Source organism: Oncorhynchus masou, chromosome 3, assembly GCF_036934945.1.
Source record: "Oncorhynchus masou masou isolate Uvic2021 chromosome 3, UVic_Omas_1.1, whole genome shotgun sequence".
Taxonomy (NCBI): domain Eukaryota; kingdom Metazoa; phylum Chordata; class Actinopteri; order Salmoniformes; family Salmonidae; genus Oncorhynchus; species Oncorhynchus masou.
Genome location: NC_088214.1, coordinates 26,769,372 through 26,784,283, shown reverse-complemented (window position 1 = coordinate 26,784,283; position 14,912 = coordinate 26,769,372). Strand labels below are relative to the sequence as shown.

At 42.3% G+C, this 14,912-nt stretch overlaps 1 protein-coding gene across 5 annotated transcripts in view; it reads left to right on the top strand.

The window, feature by feature from the left end:
* The window catches only part of LOC135513735 (sickle tail protein homolog), a 90,587-nt gene extending 76,417 nt beyond the window's left edge, over positions 1-14,170 (top strand). For 4 of the 5 annotated variants that reach the window (XM_064936637.1, XM_064936646.1, XM_064936654.1 and 1 more), the window contains 6 exons: positions 5,981-6,237; positions 6,454-6,633; positions 6,954-7,073; positions 7,755-7,838; positions 7,938-9,632; positions 10,519-14,170. In XM_064936637.1, the coding sequence (XP_064792709.1) occupies positions 5,981-6,237; positions 6,454-6,633; positions 6,954-7,073; positions 7,755-7,838; positions 7,938-9,632; positions 10,519-10,653 (2,471 nt within the window). In that variant the 3' untranslated portion in view covers positions 10,654-14,170. The remainder of the gene's footprint in view (positions 1-5,980; positions 6,238-6,453; positions 6,634-6,953; positions 7,074-7,754; positions 7,839-7,937; positions 9,633-10,518) is intronic. The other variant, XM_064936630.1, reaches the window with a different exon arrangement.
* Positions 14,171-14,912: the final 742 nt, after the last annotated feature.

Sequence of the window (14,912 nt, the reverse complement as noted above, 5' to 3'; positions counted from 1 at the left end):
GAACAGGCAAGGATCGAAACCAGGAGGACTAGAAACAAACAGAGACTGGGATAAAATAGGGACAGGAAATACCGCTGGTTGACTTGGCAAACAATATGAACTGGCACAGAGAGACAGGAAGCACAGGGATATATACACCGGGGATTATAAGCGACACCTGGAGGAGGTGGAGACAATCACAAGGACAGGTGAACCAGATCAGGGTGTGACAGTTTCCCTCCAGAATCCCCTTCCCTAGGTGTAAATGTGATTATGTTTGCCCTGGATAGAACTTTACTGAGGTTTAGTTTAACACAGTAGCATTTTGCTCTAGTCTAGGAGAGGTAGATGCAGCCTACCAACAGGGGGAAGGCCAGCATAGGGGTCCAAGCTTTTCTTCAGGGTATTTTGCTGTTTTTAGCAGTTTTTTAAAATTGTATTTATATTTTATTACTCTGACCTTTCAGCACACTGGCCATGTGATTGTCCTAACATTCATTTCTGATTACTATGACTGCCTAATTCACATACTCTAGGCTCCACTTTCTTTATCAGCTGGAACGTGAAAGGAACTAATCAGGTGGTCAAGCATAGCCGCGTGTATGCTCATCTTAAGTCCTTAAGTCCGGACATGGTTTCTCTCCAAGAGACCCATCTCTGGTCCAGCGACCATGATAAACTAAAGAGAAAATGGGTAGACCAGCAGGGCAGCCATCCTTATCAGAAAAGGTACCTAGCTTGTCTCCACCAAAGTAATTTCAGATACTAATGGCAGATATATTATAGTGATGGGGAAATGGTTTATTCTGGCTAACCTCTATGATCCTAATTGGGATGACGCTCAATTTCTCTGACCTTATCGCAACAGTTCCCGACCTTAACCCTCATCATTTGATATTGGGCGGAGATTTCAAATGTGTATTGCATCCAAGTCTAGACAGATCCCGACCGAAGCCCAACAATGTGGGAGCAAATCCCACTGCTAAACAGTACTCCTTTTTTTCCCTCCAGTCCACGAATCATACTCTAGGTTTTACTTGTTTTCTGTGGGATTGCTCCTCCATGGATCAGACAAATTATAGGATTCTACACTGCATCGCAGTGCTAGCTGTGCCACCAGAGACCCTGGGTTCGAGCCCAAGCTCTGTCGCAGCCGGCCGCGACCGGGAGGTCCATGGAGCGACGCACAATTGGCCTAGCGTCGTCCGGGTTAGGGAGGGTTTGGCCGGTAGGGATATCCTTGTCTCATCGCGCACTAGTGACCCATGTTGCGGGCCGGGCACAGTGCGCGCTGACCAGGTCGCTAGGTGTACGGTGTTTCCTCCGACACATTGGTGCGGCTGGCTTCCGGATTGGATGTGCGCTGTGTTAAGAAGCAGTGCGGCTTGGTTGGGTTGTGTCTCTCCCGAGCCCGTACGGGAGTTGTAGCGATGAGACAAGACAATAACTATTAACAATTGGATACCACGAAATTGGGGAGAAAAAAGGGCTAAACATTTTTTGTATATGATTCTAGAAATGATTACTGTGCCTGATTTTGACAATAAAATTCTTCCTTTTGTAACTAATAGCCAATATTTTTTAATATTTTCTTTCAAAATCAGGTGCAGTAATCAACTAATTTTTCCTGCTGGACAATAGAATTCTTCCTTTTGTAATAGGCAATATATATATATATATATTTACCTTTATTTAACTAGGCATGTCAGTTAAGAGCAAATTCTTATTTTCAATGACGGCCTAGGAACACTGCCTAGTTCAGGGGCAGAACGACAGATTTTTACCTGCTTGGGGATTTGATCTTGCAACCTTTCGGTTACTAGTCCAATGCTAGGCTACCTGCCGCCCCAATATCACAGCATCATTATATCAGACCATAGCTCTGTCCAGCTAGATATCCGCTTTCCGGACAGTACTGTGTCACAATGCGTGTGGCAACTTGACCCACTACTACTATCCTGTAGTGCCTTTAAAAAAATACATATCAACTCACATTGATGTCTTTTTACAGATCAACTGCACCCCTGATGTGTCTCACTCTACTGTGTGGGAGTCGTTAAAAGCATATCTAAGGGGACAAATTATTTCATACACAGCGTATTTTTATTTTACCTTTATTTAACTAGGCAAGTCAGTTAAGAACAAATTCTTATTTTCACTGACGGCCTGGGAACAGTGGGTTAACTGCCTGTTCAGGGGCAGAACGACAGATTTGTACCTTGTCAGCTCGGGGGCTTGAACTTGCAGCCTTCCGGTTACTAGTCCAACGCTCTAACCACTAGGCTACCATGCCAACACACAGCGCACCAAACGCTTATCGGAGCTCTCTCAACTCAATCTAAATGTGGACTACAGATATGCTTCTTCTCCGACTCCTGAACTCTACAAAGAGAGACTGCTACACCAATCGAAATTTGACAATCTTTCCACCAAACAAACTGCTGTTTTAAGTCCAGTCAAAAATTCTATGTCAAGTTGTTATCTCACCAGCTTTGACAATCCGCTGCTAGCAGCACAATACCTTAATTCTGTGTTGCAGCTGATTTAACGTCTACCAATCCCAAAGAAATCAACAATCAATTTAATCAATTCTATTCGGCTCTTAACTCACCAGAGGCTCTTCCTGACACATCTTGTATGCATGCATTTCTAGACAATCTGGACATCCCCTGTCTCAATTCAGATGAACAAACCAACATGGATGCCTCAATAAGTGATGATGAAGCTACTCTGGCAATCCAGTCCATGCAGAGTGGTAAAGCCCCTGTGCCTAATGGCTTCCCTATTGAATTTTATAAAACATTCTCCTCTAAATGATCTCCTATCATCAGCTCAATGTACAATGAAATCCTTTCTAGTCAGAAACTGCCACAGACACTTACCCAGGCGACTATTTAGTTTTTTCTTTAAAAAAACAATCCCCTAGACTGTGGCTCGTACCGCCCTATAAGCCTTTCGTGCCATTTAGAGACAGTGATCCAAACCGGATTTATCTCAGGTAAGCAATATTTCTACAATATTCGCCGGCTATTTAATGTTCTTTATTCTGCCCAGTCAACTCTACAGCCAAAGGTTGTCATCTCTTGATGCTGAATAGGCTTTCGACCGGGTTGAGTGGGAATAATTATTTACTAGAGAGATTTGTGTTTGGCCGCCATTCCTTTACTGGATTAAGATTTTGTACTCGTCCCCAGTGGCTTCTGTTCGCACCAACAATGTTACCTCCAGCTACTTCCCTCTCCACAGGGGGGCCAGGCAGGGTTGCTGTTTATCCCCTTTCCTATTTAATATGGTTACTGAGCCTCTTGCTGTCGCTCTGCGGGCGGAGGAGAGGATTAAGGGGATATTGAGGGGCAACATGACTCACAAGGTGTCCTTATATGCAGACGGTCTTCTTTTATACATCTCTAACACTGTGGAGTCTATACCCCATCTCTTGGACATGCTACAAGGTTTTGGGACATTCTTTGGTTAGAAGTTAAACCTAACAAAAAGCATGCTCCTCCCCATGAATCAGTTAGCAGAAGGAATTGGGTATGCCAATTTCCCATTTAAGGTGGAGCATCAGGTTTTTTCTTATTTGGGAATAAAGGTCACACACTCTGTTTACACATAACTTCAAAACACTCCTGGAGCGCAGTAAGCAGGATTTCATAAGGTGGTCCACGAAGGACGAATCCACGAAATCCACAAATGTTTTTTTGTGACCTATTTGTTGATAACACATTTGTCTCATTTGATACTCTGAGGGTTGACCATAATATTCCCAAAACCCACTTTTTTAGATACTTGCAACTTTGCCAAAATACATTTCCCTTTAATTTCCACTCGAGCCCACAAAGTGTCCAGTCGTGAGGTGTTTAGATCTTAACCCTTATCTGAACGGCACAATCTCAAGATTATACGACATAATACAGGACATTAATCCGCCTTCCTTTGCAAATACAAAATCTGCAATGGAGCAAGACACAGGTGGCAAGCTACCCGGTGATACAGTATATGGCAATAAAGTATTGAGTGTATCCACACATAATTTTGCATAAGGCAATGGCTTATTCAGTTTAAGGTTTTGAACCGTCTCCATTACTCAAATGACAGATTGGCAAAAAATATACCCAAATGTTGACCCCAGAGTCCAGCAACTGTGCAACACATGTTTTGGTCATGCAAATCTTTGAGTGGCCTCTGGGACCCATTTTTGATGCGTTCTCACATATGTGTAATGCAGCTGTTTGCCCCAACCCAGTCACTGCTATTTTTGGGGTACTTCCCCTAGACCAGAATGCTACCACACATCAGGTGAATGCGACAGCATCACTGCTAGCTTGCCACCTTGTCCTCTTTCACTGGAAGTCTGCAAAGCCGCCCTCCTTTATGCAGTGGGTTAAGGAAGTGATGTCATCCCTGCCTCTGGAGAGGGTGAAATACACTGTGCTTGGGTCCCGACAGAAGTTAGACTTAAACTGGTCTCCATTAATACAATACGTGGACAGCCTGTCTTTTACTTAGTGTAACTTGCATAGTTTGGTGAGCAGTCATGTCAGTTCTAGTGGCCATTTGTGCTGATTTTTCCAATGTTTCAGTTTCTATTAATGTTTGTTTCTATTTTTCTTTCCTATTTAACTTATATTTATAGATGCCTTTGTGGGTGGGTGGTTTGGAGGGAGGGATGAGGGGTTGGGGTTGTACTGTTTTTGTTGTTATATCTGAAAATCTATAAATAAAGTTTTTTTAAGCACTTTTGGAAAGCTCATATTCTAGGCTAGACATTAAAAAAGTATGGTACACAGATCTACAGTAAGTGAATCTGAATAACCCTTTAACTGGAAAAGAATATGAAAAAATATGACCTTGTCATCCCGTAATCTGAACCACCAATTTATACATTCTAAATTTGTTCACAGACTGTATCACACTGTTCAGTGTGTCTCCTAAAACAGGTAGGCACATTCCTTCATGTGATGTTGGGAGTGCCCTGCAGTTAAATGCTTCTGGGACAAAGTTACAAAATTAATTTCGAAGTGCATGAATGTAAACATTCAATGCGTTGCATCTACTATGGTACTAAACGATGATAACTCCTTCAATCTCTCAGTCAATCACAGACGATTACTGCGGGCAGGCAGCACTTCCGCAACAAAAAGATGCTGGCTCTTAAGTGGCAAACACCCCACTCTCACAATTCACCAGTGGATACAGTCACTAGTAGAAGTTATAACATTAGAATTATCGACAGCGAGAATGAAAGGTTCTTGTCAAGAAACAATTGAGGCCTGGACAAATTTGCTTTGTGAAGAAGACTCTGTGAAGAATAATCTGAGCTAAAGCCCAACACACACACACACACATATATATATATATGGTAAATATAATACTCAACATAAATATTTCAGGTTACTACAGTATATATATACACATATGTATGTTGAGTATTGTGTTTACCAATAGATGGCAGTATTGATTCAAAACGGGGTTTGCTTTCTGCTATCCGTCGACGTTTAAATGTCTGCAATATATATCGTGCTCGAGAAAGCCTCAGGTAGTTTTACACCAGGTGCATTCCGGTAATGTTATTCAAAGTTACCATTTAAATACTAAAACATACGTATGTGTCCAGTGTCATCAATCTAAGAAGCATCCTAAGATGCTACATATACAGTACCTATTTTCATATTTTTTTATGGGGGGGGGGGTGGACGTAAAAGCATCCTAGGTTAGGGGATATGGGGTAGGGGGCAGGTAGATAGAGATATGGGGGGGGGTGGGGACTGACAACCAACCTGTATTGCCAGGCGGGGTGCTAAGGGGTTGAAAACATATGGGGTAGGGGGCAGGTAGATAGAGATATGGGGGGGGTGGGGACTGACAACCAACCTGTATTGCTAGGCGGGGTGCTAAGGGGTTGAAAACATGGTTTAATAAAACTTTTGTCAAGATGTGTATGTATTATTTATGCTCTACATACAGTATAAATTGTCTGTGTCTGTGTGTCGTCTGACAGAACCCACTCAGGCAGCTGATGTGGCTGCTGAGATGACTGTTCAGGTCAGCCCTGAGCGACCACACAGGCCTATGGTTGAGAAGCCTCGCAGGCCCAGTGTGGAGAGAGAGATGAAGAACAGCCCAGAGAAGTCAGGGAAGTCTCTTCCACCACCCCCAGCACGGAGGTTCTTCCCTTCACTGTCCGGCCCAGGGCTGACCACAGGGAGGTCTGGAGAAGTCATCTTTACTACCAGGAAGGAAGCCACCACCGCCCAGGTGTGCCACTCATTTGTTGGCAATTTCACTAGTCAAGCAGCATTCCCAGACAGCTGTCTTCAACAGGATAACCTCATAACACTGCCAGTCAAATGGTTGTCTTTAGTAGTGTATGCACACATGACCTAGTGGGGGATACAGTGACAATTTATCTAAGCCAGTTTTGTTCTGGCAAGTATTCCAGTGTCCAAGTCAATGTGTTACTATCCCCTTCAGGATGATGAAGAGGCGGTGGTCCCTCAACCCAGTCCCAAACCCACCAGACAGCCCCCAGAGGTCAAGCCCAAGCCCCAAACCACTCCTGTTTTTATAGCCTCAGCTGAGCCAGGGGAAAAGGAGGATGAAGAAGAAGAGGATGATGATGAGGAAGAGGATAAATTCATGAAGGAACTACAGGTAAAAATACACAGTCACATGTAAACCACAAATATGTACAAAGCCTTTGTCTATTTTTTTTTAGCCTTTTTTAACATAAACAGTAGCTCTATTGTATGTGGTCTTATCTTACCTGTATTACTACGAAAACCTCATGGAAATGTGTTCATGTCTCCCTCTGTTGTTCAATGGAGGAAAGGGTTTTGTCTGTGTGAACAAGAATATGCTCTGCCTAATACATCAGTTACTGTGATATTTAACTCAGCCTTTGTTGTACAGTCACAGAGGCCTTGTCATGATATACGATCTGTGATCTAATTGGTGTAATTTGACCTCCTCAGGTGTTTCAGAAGTACACTCTTAGAGATGTAAGCACAAAGTGTGTCATAGACCTTACAAGCACTGCATCTCAAGTCAGACAGATAGAGCCAGAACTCTCTCTCTCACCCAAAGACCCAAAGGTAACAGATGTGGTACCCTTTTTCTAACCCGTTCCGCCCCCATAGGCATGCACTGCTTGTAACTCACTCACTGCTTGTCTGGCCTCTAACACTAATCTGATCTGGGGCCTGCCTGTCTGTTCTGTCTGTGCTTACAGCTTAATCAGCCTCTGAATCTGGTCTGAGCTTGGATCGAAAGCTTGCTTTTGATTGAATATGCTTCTGAACACTGGTCTGACTGCCACTCATTGCTGTATTCAGCTATTGCAGCTATTGCAGCTATTGCTATTGGAATGGCCTGGGGGGCTGGAGGTTTGGTGTTTCTTTTGGTGTTTCCTGTCTGTCATGTTATCAATGCCTTTCAGAGAATTGGCTGATCTCATATAAAAGGTGTCTCTTGGTGTTGGAAAATGTTTGCTCTTGATTTCCAAATGTGATATTATCTTCAATTAATTTCCATTTCCTTCCACTCTGAGATTAGACTTGTCATTCACACTGTGCAGTGTTCTTGCCTGGCTCCGTGAATGAATCTGCATCTGATCATTTGTGGCATATCTCTTATGACATTGTGCTTGACTCTATTTCCCTTAGTTTTCTAAGCATGCCCTCTTGGCTGCCAAGGTTGGTCTCCTCAATGTAATTTGAAAAGTAAACTGAACTCGGAGCTGTTGTGCAATGATGTTATCTCCTAAACTGTCATAGGAGAGTCAGGAGAACAAGGGTAATGAGAAAAGTGTGCTCAACACTGACGAAAACAGATTTGTCATTGTTCCAAAGAGTCCCAGGGTAAGTCTTAACTTCCCCAAATAACCATGTTCCTCAGTCAGAATAGAGTATATTGTATATTTTTGATGTTGATATTCCCCTGATTTTTTTTTTCTCCAGGTCATGTATTATGTCACAGGGCAGTTATCCAATGAGAAGCCTCCATCGGGAAAAACAGACCAATCGGAAGGCAGGGAGGGAACATTGTCCCCCTCACAGGTGGCAAACTCAAATACATTTGACTCCCAGCAGACAGAGTTACTAATAGCATACACAACACCTCTGGTATCATGTAACTCAGTGCTGGAAAGCCAAGATTGTCCTCCTAATATACAGAAGATAGCAGTTGGAGAAGATAGTGGGAAGGAGAGCGTCGTTGATGAGAATGTCCGGAAGGATCCTGTTCAGTGTCAGAAAGTGGGGGTAGTTGAACCTGTGTCTCCTCCAATACCTGCAGAGAAGCAGGACATATCTGAACCCTCTCAGCAAGACTGTTATCTTACTAACAGTAAACCATCATCATCACCACCACCATCTTCACCAGCATCACCACCACTTCCACTATCATCATCTTTACCACCCCCAGTACCAGTAATCCAGTTTGTGAGTAGTACAGGCCAAGAGGTTTCAGGTAGTCCAGGGTCTCCACCAGAGAGCAGGCGCCTGGGTGACAGCCAGAGCCAGCAGGTAGTGTTGAGGTCCTTCAGAAGCAGAACACCACGGTATGTAGAGGAGGGCAGCAGCCTGAGCCCTGACCTCCCAGACGAGGAGGGCCCTCCTCCTCCTGAGAACATCTCCTTCATGATGATCACCAGCAACAGAGTGCAGGCTCTGTCCACTGGGGAGTACCAGGAGATAGTGAATGGTACCAGCATGTCCGAGGTTCAGACCGTCAGTGTGGGGAACGACACCACCAGTATCAGCCAGGAGCACAGTGGCTTCGACAGGAAGCCTGTGATCATCATATTCGACGAGCCCATGGACATCCGGTCGGCCTACAAGCGTATGTCCACCATCTTTGAGTGTGAGGAGGAGCTGGATAGGCTGCTGCACCAGGAGAGCATCAAGGAGGAAGCAGAGGAGGCAAGATCAGAGAAGAGTGTACCTCAGGTAAAGTCTAACACTTATCTACATCAGGCAAACAAGACAGCAGTGACAGGAAATACTGCAACCAGTCACCATAATACTCCTGCTGTGGTTGCGCAACAGAAGAGTACAGCAGAGTGCTCATTACCAGAACAGTCTAAAACAGAGCCCTCAAACACCAGTAAACCAGAGACCAAAAAGAAGTTCAAATTCAAGTTCCCCAAAAATAAGCTGGCGGCCATCAGCCAGGCGATTCGCACTGGGACCAAAACAGGGAAGAAGACACTTCAGGTGGTGGTCTATGAGGACGAGGAGGAGTGGGACGGACACATGAATGAGACCGAAAGGTTTGAGATCAACAGCAGTAGCATACCACAAACTGACTTTAGTCACCTCACCTCTGTGAATAACATCACGTCACCAAGCACTCTCACCAGGTCAAACTCTAAACGCAGGACAGAGGAGATCTGTAAGAATGCCTACGACTCCATAACCAGTCTAGAGGAGACCATTAAACAGCTGGAGATCACTGTGGACAATATAAGCCCAGCAGCGCCTAACACCGACTCCTGTGAAGAGTCTCCAGCCACAGTGAAATCCCAACGAGAGAGAAGTCCCTCCAAGAGGTCTGCCCCTCCTCAGGTCTCAAAGTTCCTGAAGCATCCTCAGAGTAAGAAGTCCAAACCAGAGCTTCCCAGGCCATCCATCACAAGCAGCTCCAAGAAACAGGTCTCTCTTAGAGCTCCTTCCCCCTAACGCTGCACTGGTGGCTGGGTCCCTGTGAGGGCTGGTGGCTGGGTCCCTGTGAGGGCTGGGCTGGTGGCTGGGTCCCTATGAGGGCTGGGCTGGTGGCTGTGTCCCTGGTAGATTCCCACCTTCTCTCCCTCTAACCACTAAAGATTAACATGTTTTTCAGGCGCTGCTGGGGATACAGCTGGGATCTACCTCTGCTTATAAGCTGTCTTTGTGGTGTCAGCTGACATAATTGTTGTCCCAGGGTACCTGGGTTGCTATGACGTGTGTTTGTTTCCTAATTGTGGACTTTGAACAGTGACTGGCTTTATATTGTGGCCATGGTTCCACTGTGCATGCTTTGCTCTCAGTGTTGATGCAGGCGGGTCAGTGGCTCCTGAACTTTAGAAAAAAGACGAGGACCCCTAACTGGACTCGGCAGCTTTCTAGATATACCCAAAGCCTGTAATCACAGGCAATATAACGTTATTACTTTATGAGAACATCTCTGGCATACCGCAACACCATAAATAAATATTATTTGTTTTTAACCATCAATGACAAGGGTGCTAATTTATTCTCAGCTGATAGTAAAATAACTTAATTAGCTTTTACTAATAATGTCCAAACAGCATGTGGAACTATAAGTGCAAACTAAAAAAAGAATACAGCTCAACACAAAATCCCCCATTATAGTCCCAGACTTCCCCCTGGAGCTGGTAACTCTACTAGTAGCTCAGTTTGGGAAGCACAGATCTACTGTAAGCATACTGCCATCTTATCTCTGGATACATGTCTTTTCTGTTGTTGTTGCTTTGGCTCTTAGGTGTTTTCACAATCTGTTCCTAATATATGACTTTTGTCTGTTTTTGAATACTTACAGAATACCAGTGGCTCTCCTTCTTCGAGTCAGATGTCACTTTCTGTGTCTGCAAAGTCCTGGCAGCAACCAGCCGGGTCAGCTGGCAAACCAGGAGGAAAAACTCAGAAGCAGTTTCCACAGGTAGTTTTACTGTAAGATGGCCTGTGTTAGGAAGTATTGGAGAAACTACTTTCATGATTTAGAGAAGTTTACATGAAGCCTTGGAAACTGTACAATTATAGGATCTGTTTGTTGAATCCACTCACTCTCTGTCTTGTTCTCCTACTGTATGTCTTCAAGACCTTTTGACTGTTACCATCTGTACCCTCTTCTTCCCCTCTATATGCTCCTTGAGCATGCTCACTATGTAACTGTAATCCACTTGGAGGTGGAGGCAAGGATAGATTGGCAAGGATAGATTCACTTCACTTTTTCAACGTCTTCAACCTTAAACTAAATCAACTAAACTAAACATATTTTCAAACTAAACTCACCCTCTGTGAACTGTCCAAATATTATTTAACCCTCTTTATATCACCCTGAGAAGCATGATATTTATGTCATAAACACTGCATGTGTGTTATGAGTTGGTGCATTGAATTAGTGAATTAGTGGGCATCATTAACCCTGTAGATAATATCCTGACTTCATATTTTCTATGAATGATCTATAATTAGTGTATTTTAGTGCCACCTCTTTGCTTTCTAACATGATGCTTATTTATCTTTGTATAATAACCCTTCTTTTGCCTTTCTTGACATTCCATATCTCCCGCCATCTTTGTTTCGCAGGCTAACAGAAGTGCTGAGAAAGCTGGTGGGGATAGTAACCATTATTTCCTTGCTTTACCTGCTTCTAAGATCCCAGCCTTTTGTCATAGCTCTGGAAAAAATATGTCATTGCCCGGTCCAAACACTGTGTCTAACCCTATTAAATCACCTTCCTCCTCCCCATCCTCCTCACACAAATCTTTCATCCCGTCTCTTAATCTGAGTCGTCTCGTCCCTCCTAGCCCTTCTCTCAATGACAGACGTCAAATTCTTTCCCTCTCATCACAAACCCAAAATGGCCGACCCAGCCCTTTCTCTCACTGCTCATCTTCCTCTTCCTCCTCCACCTCCCCCTCTTCCAACTCCTCCTCTTTGTCCCCCACATCCACGTCCTCCACCTCCTCCTCCCCTCCCTCTCCATCCCTCCTCTCCCCGACTGCCATGAGTCAAGGTGCGAGGAGTATCCACCGCATTGCTCATATACCCAGCTTCACCGGACACAAGATGCAAGGTGGATACAGCAGTAAAACCACACATACACCAGCAGCTTCATTGTCCAAGGACATATGATCATCTTTTTATATCTATATGTAACAAAGTTAAAAACATACCGTAAACTCATGCCACAGCTTGCTTGAAATGTTGCAGATGGAGCCATCCAATTTGTACATTTTGGATGGCTCAACACATTGGAACATTGTCAAGGAGGACAGTTACGTGTGTTGCGAAGCAGAGGATCACTGGTTCGAACCCAGTATTGGGCAGTCGGACAGTGGAGGAAGCTAAGCTTTTAGCAGCACACAGACCCCTGTTACATAACAGTATAGAGTATAGTTGAGGAAAGTGCTGTTTTCAAGGCAACCTAATACAATTGCAGGGCATTCTCTCATTTCTCTCTAGCTTTGATACATTTTTAATCATGATCAATTTGAGTTCACATACAAAAACAGAGAATAGCGTGAGCTGGTTTTCATTCCATGCTCCCTTTCAGAAAGGGGAACTTTTTTCATTTCTGCCTCAGTTTATGGGTTGTTCCACGAAAATAGCGCCTTTTGCGTCCCTTTGATATTTAAATAGACATTGTGCACCAGTATTGAATTGTAAAAACCTGTTATATTAAATTAAGTGCCCTTTAATATAGACTCCATGGAGAATTCAATGTTTAAAAAAATATATGAATAAAGGTTTGCTAAAGTGCCAATTCAGCATTTTGACATGTTCCTCCATCAACCCTGTCACTTCTAGGAAGATTTCAACCAACTTAATCCAAAGATTCCTCCATAATTTCACCGTCATTGTAAAGCCCGAGTTGTTGCTTTGACAGTCATTTCTGAAAAGTATTTTTTATTTCATGTGATTAGTGATTCATTTAAATCTATCTCTCATTTTGGAGGCAAGAAGTTTCGAGGTTAAGAGCGATGGGCCAATAACCGAAAGGTCGCTGTTTCGAATCCCCGAGCTGACGAGGTGTAAATTCTGCCTGTGCCCTTGAGGAGCCACTTAACCCTAATTGCTCCTGTAAGTCGCTCTGGATAAGAGGTTCTTCTAAAGGACAAAACATTTACATTTTAAGGTCAATCCTGTTACATTAACTGAAATCTGTTTTTAATATGGTGAAACTATTCCTTTAAAAAAAAATCGTAATAAGAATGTAACATAGTCAAATCATAGTGTAAGAGCAGGTGAGCCGTTTCTACTCTTTCTGGCCATTTTCTGGTGTTTTGTGGTGGAAAACTGAATGGGTCGAGCAAAACACATAGATAAGACAGGCTAGAAATGTTTAAGCTATTTCATTGTTTTTGTGAAGCTAGCTTGCATTTAATTGCCACTCCCTGTTGCACACAACAAACGTACATTCCCCCTGTTCACGAGGGGATTAATGGCTGATTTAAGATGAAATGTTACTTTATTTGGCACTTAATAGGGTCTTTTTTTACGTGAATATGTTTTTATGAAGTTAAATGTGCATTTTATGACCGAATGTACAAATTAAGTGAAATCAAAAGGTTTTTTTTTTCTTCCAAGTTACACTTCTCAAAAGGCACCGAATTGGTGGAATGACCCTGTTGTATGATGATAAACATATTCACAAGAACTACTAGCTTTACAAATGATCAACACAAAAAGGTGCAAACATTCTAGAGTTAATACTAATGTAGTTTAGTGGTTCATTTTTATTGATGTGAGAAATCTGTGATTTTAACGGATGGTGTTATATTTTAAACGAATTAGTGACACTTAATAATATAAAGATTTGATCTAAAATAACAATTTATGTAAAGAAATCAAATAATTTATTTACATTTTTATGGTGGATGAAGGCATAGATGCAGACTTTCATCTAGCATCATCAGTCACTCAGATGTCATCTCTCTTATGCAATGATCTTAGATGTGTGGAGTTGTGCAAGTGGAACATTGAAGATCAAAATGCTTGGTGATTTCTCAAGCTTCCGATGCACTGCCAAATCCTTTGAGCTAACAAGATAGGCATTTTAAGGCAGTAGATGTACTAACATGCTTGTACTAAAGTGTTTGGTTTTACAGATCATGTATCTAAGACATGCACTATGTGGACATTGTAATGTTTACCTTTGGGATGGCAACTGACTTATATTCATATTAGTAACTGGTGTTTACATTCATAATTAGTGACAGAAGTTTACATGCAAGTGTATGTATTTAAGAGAGTTTTGTCTTCAGAAAAGTATTTTAACTTGCCAAACTTCACTCCTATGCATGCCCTTTTAGAGATTTATCTGTCATGTTAGAGAACTATTGTTTTCACAACTCTGTAAATATTTTGTGTTCTCTGATTTTGTAAAGCTGTAAACCATGTTGTAAAAAGGTATTGTAGAATTTAATGCTTGTGAGGTTGAGAAACTAATAAAGGGCTTTCTGTTAGTGATTTGCTGTATGCTTTATGTGTTCATGTTATATTAATGTGTGATTGTATGAAAATCGGTTCACTGACATATTGTGGGAATCAATGCAAAGTCTGTTTGCGATTCCTATTATTGCCCAACAGAGGTCAATATACACATGCAATTGTACAGGAAAGAGAGCAGCCAGACAGCAAAACTCAGGTTTGCATACCAGTATTTTTCAAATGTTCTGTAGAATTTACCTAAAATAGCTATACCTAAATGTAATATTATTTGTGTCTATATCAAACACATTTCAAACAGCTCCCCATGATATTGAAGCAATCATTTGTCCAAAAGTCCAAAATAAAATCTGAAACCAATTTAAATGGTCATATGATTAGGTCATGAAAGGATATTGCTATTACAAAGAAAACTACATGAAAACATTACAAATAAGACATTTAGACATTACAAATAATATGTGTTAGTGAATGTCATTAACACATTTCCTGAAACAATTTGTCCATACTGTATATGCACACAGTCCATTGTGGAATCACACTAAGAGAAAAAAACCATAATGAGATATCTCATCCTTTTAATTAGTAAAATTATTAGTAATTAGTTTCATTAAACGATAATTAGCTCATGTAAATTCCAGACATAATGAATCCCAATGCCCATCTACGGTAATTAGCATATCATCATTCTGCATCATATTTAACACAGGAAAGTTGAAGAGAGTCCAGATTGTGAGATGCAACACAGAGGGACGGATG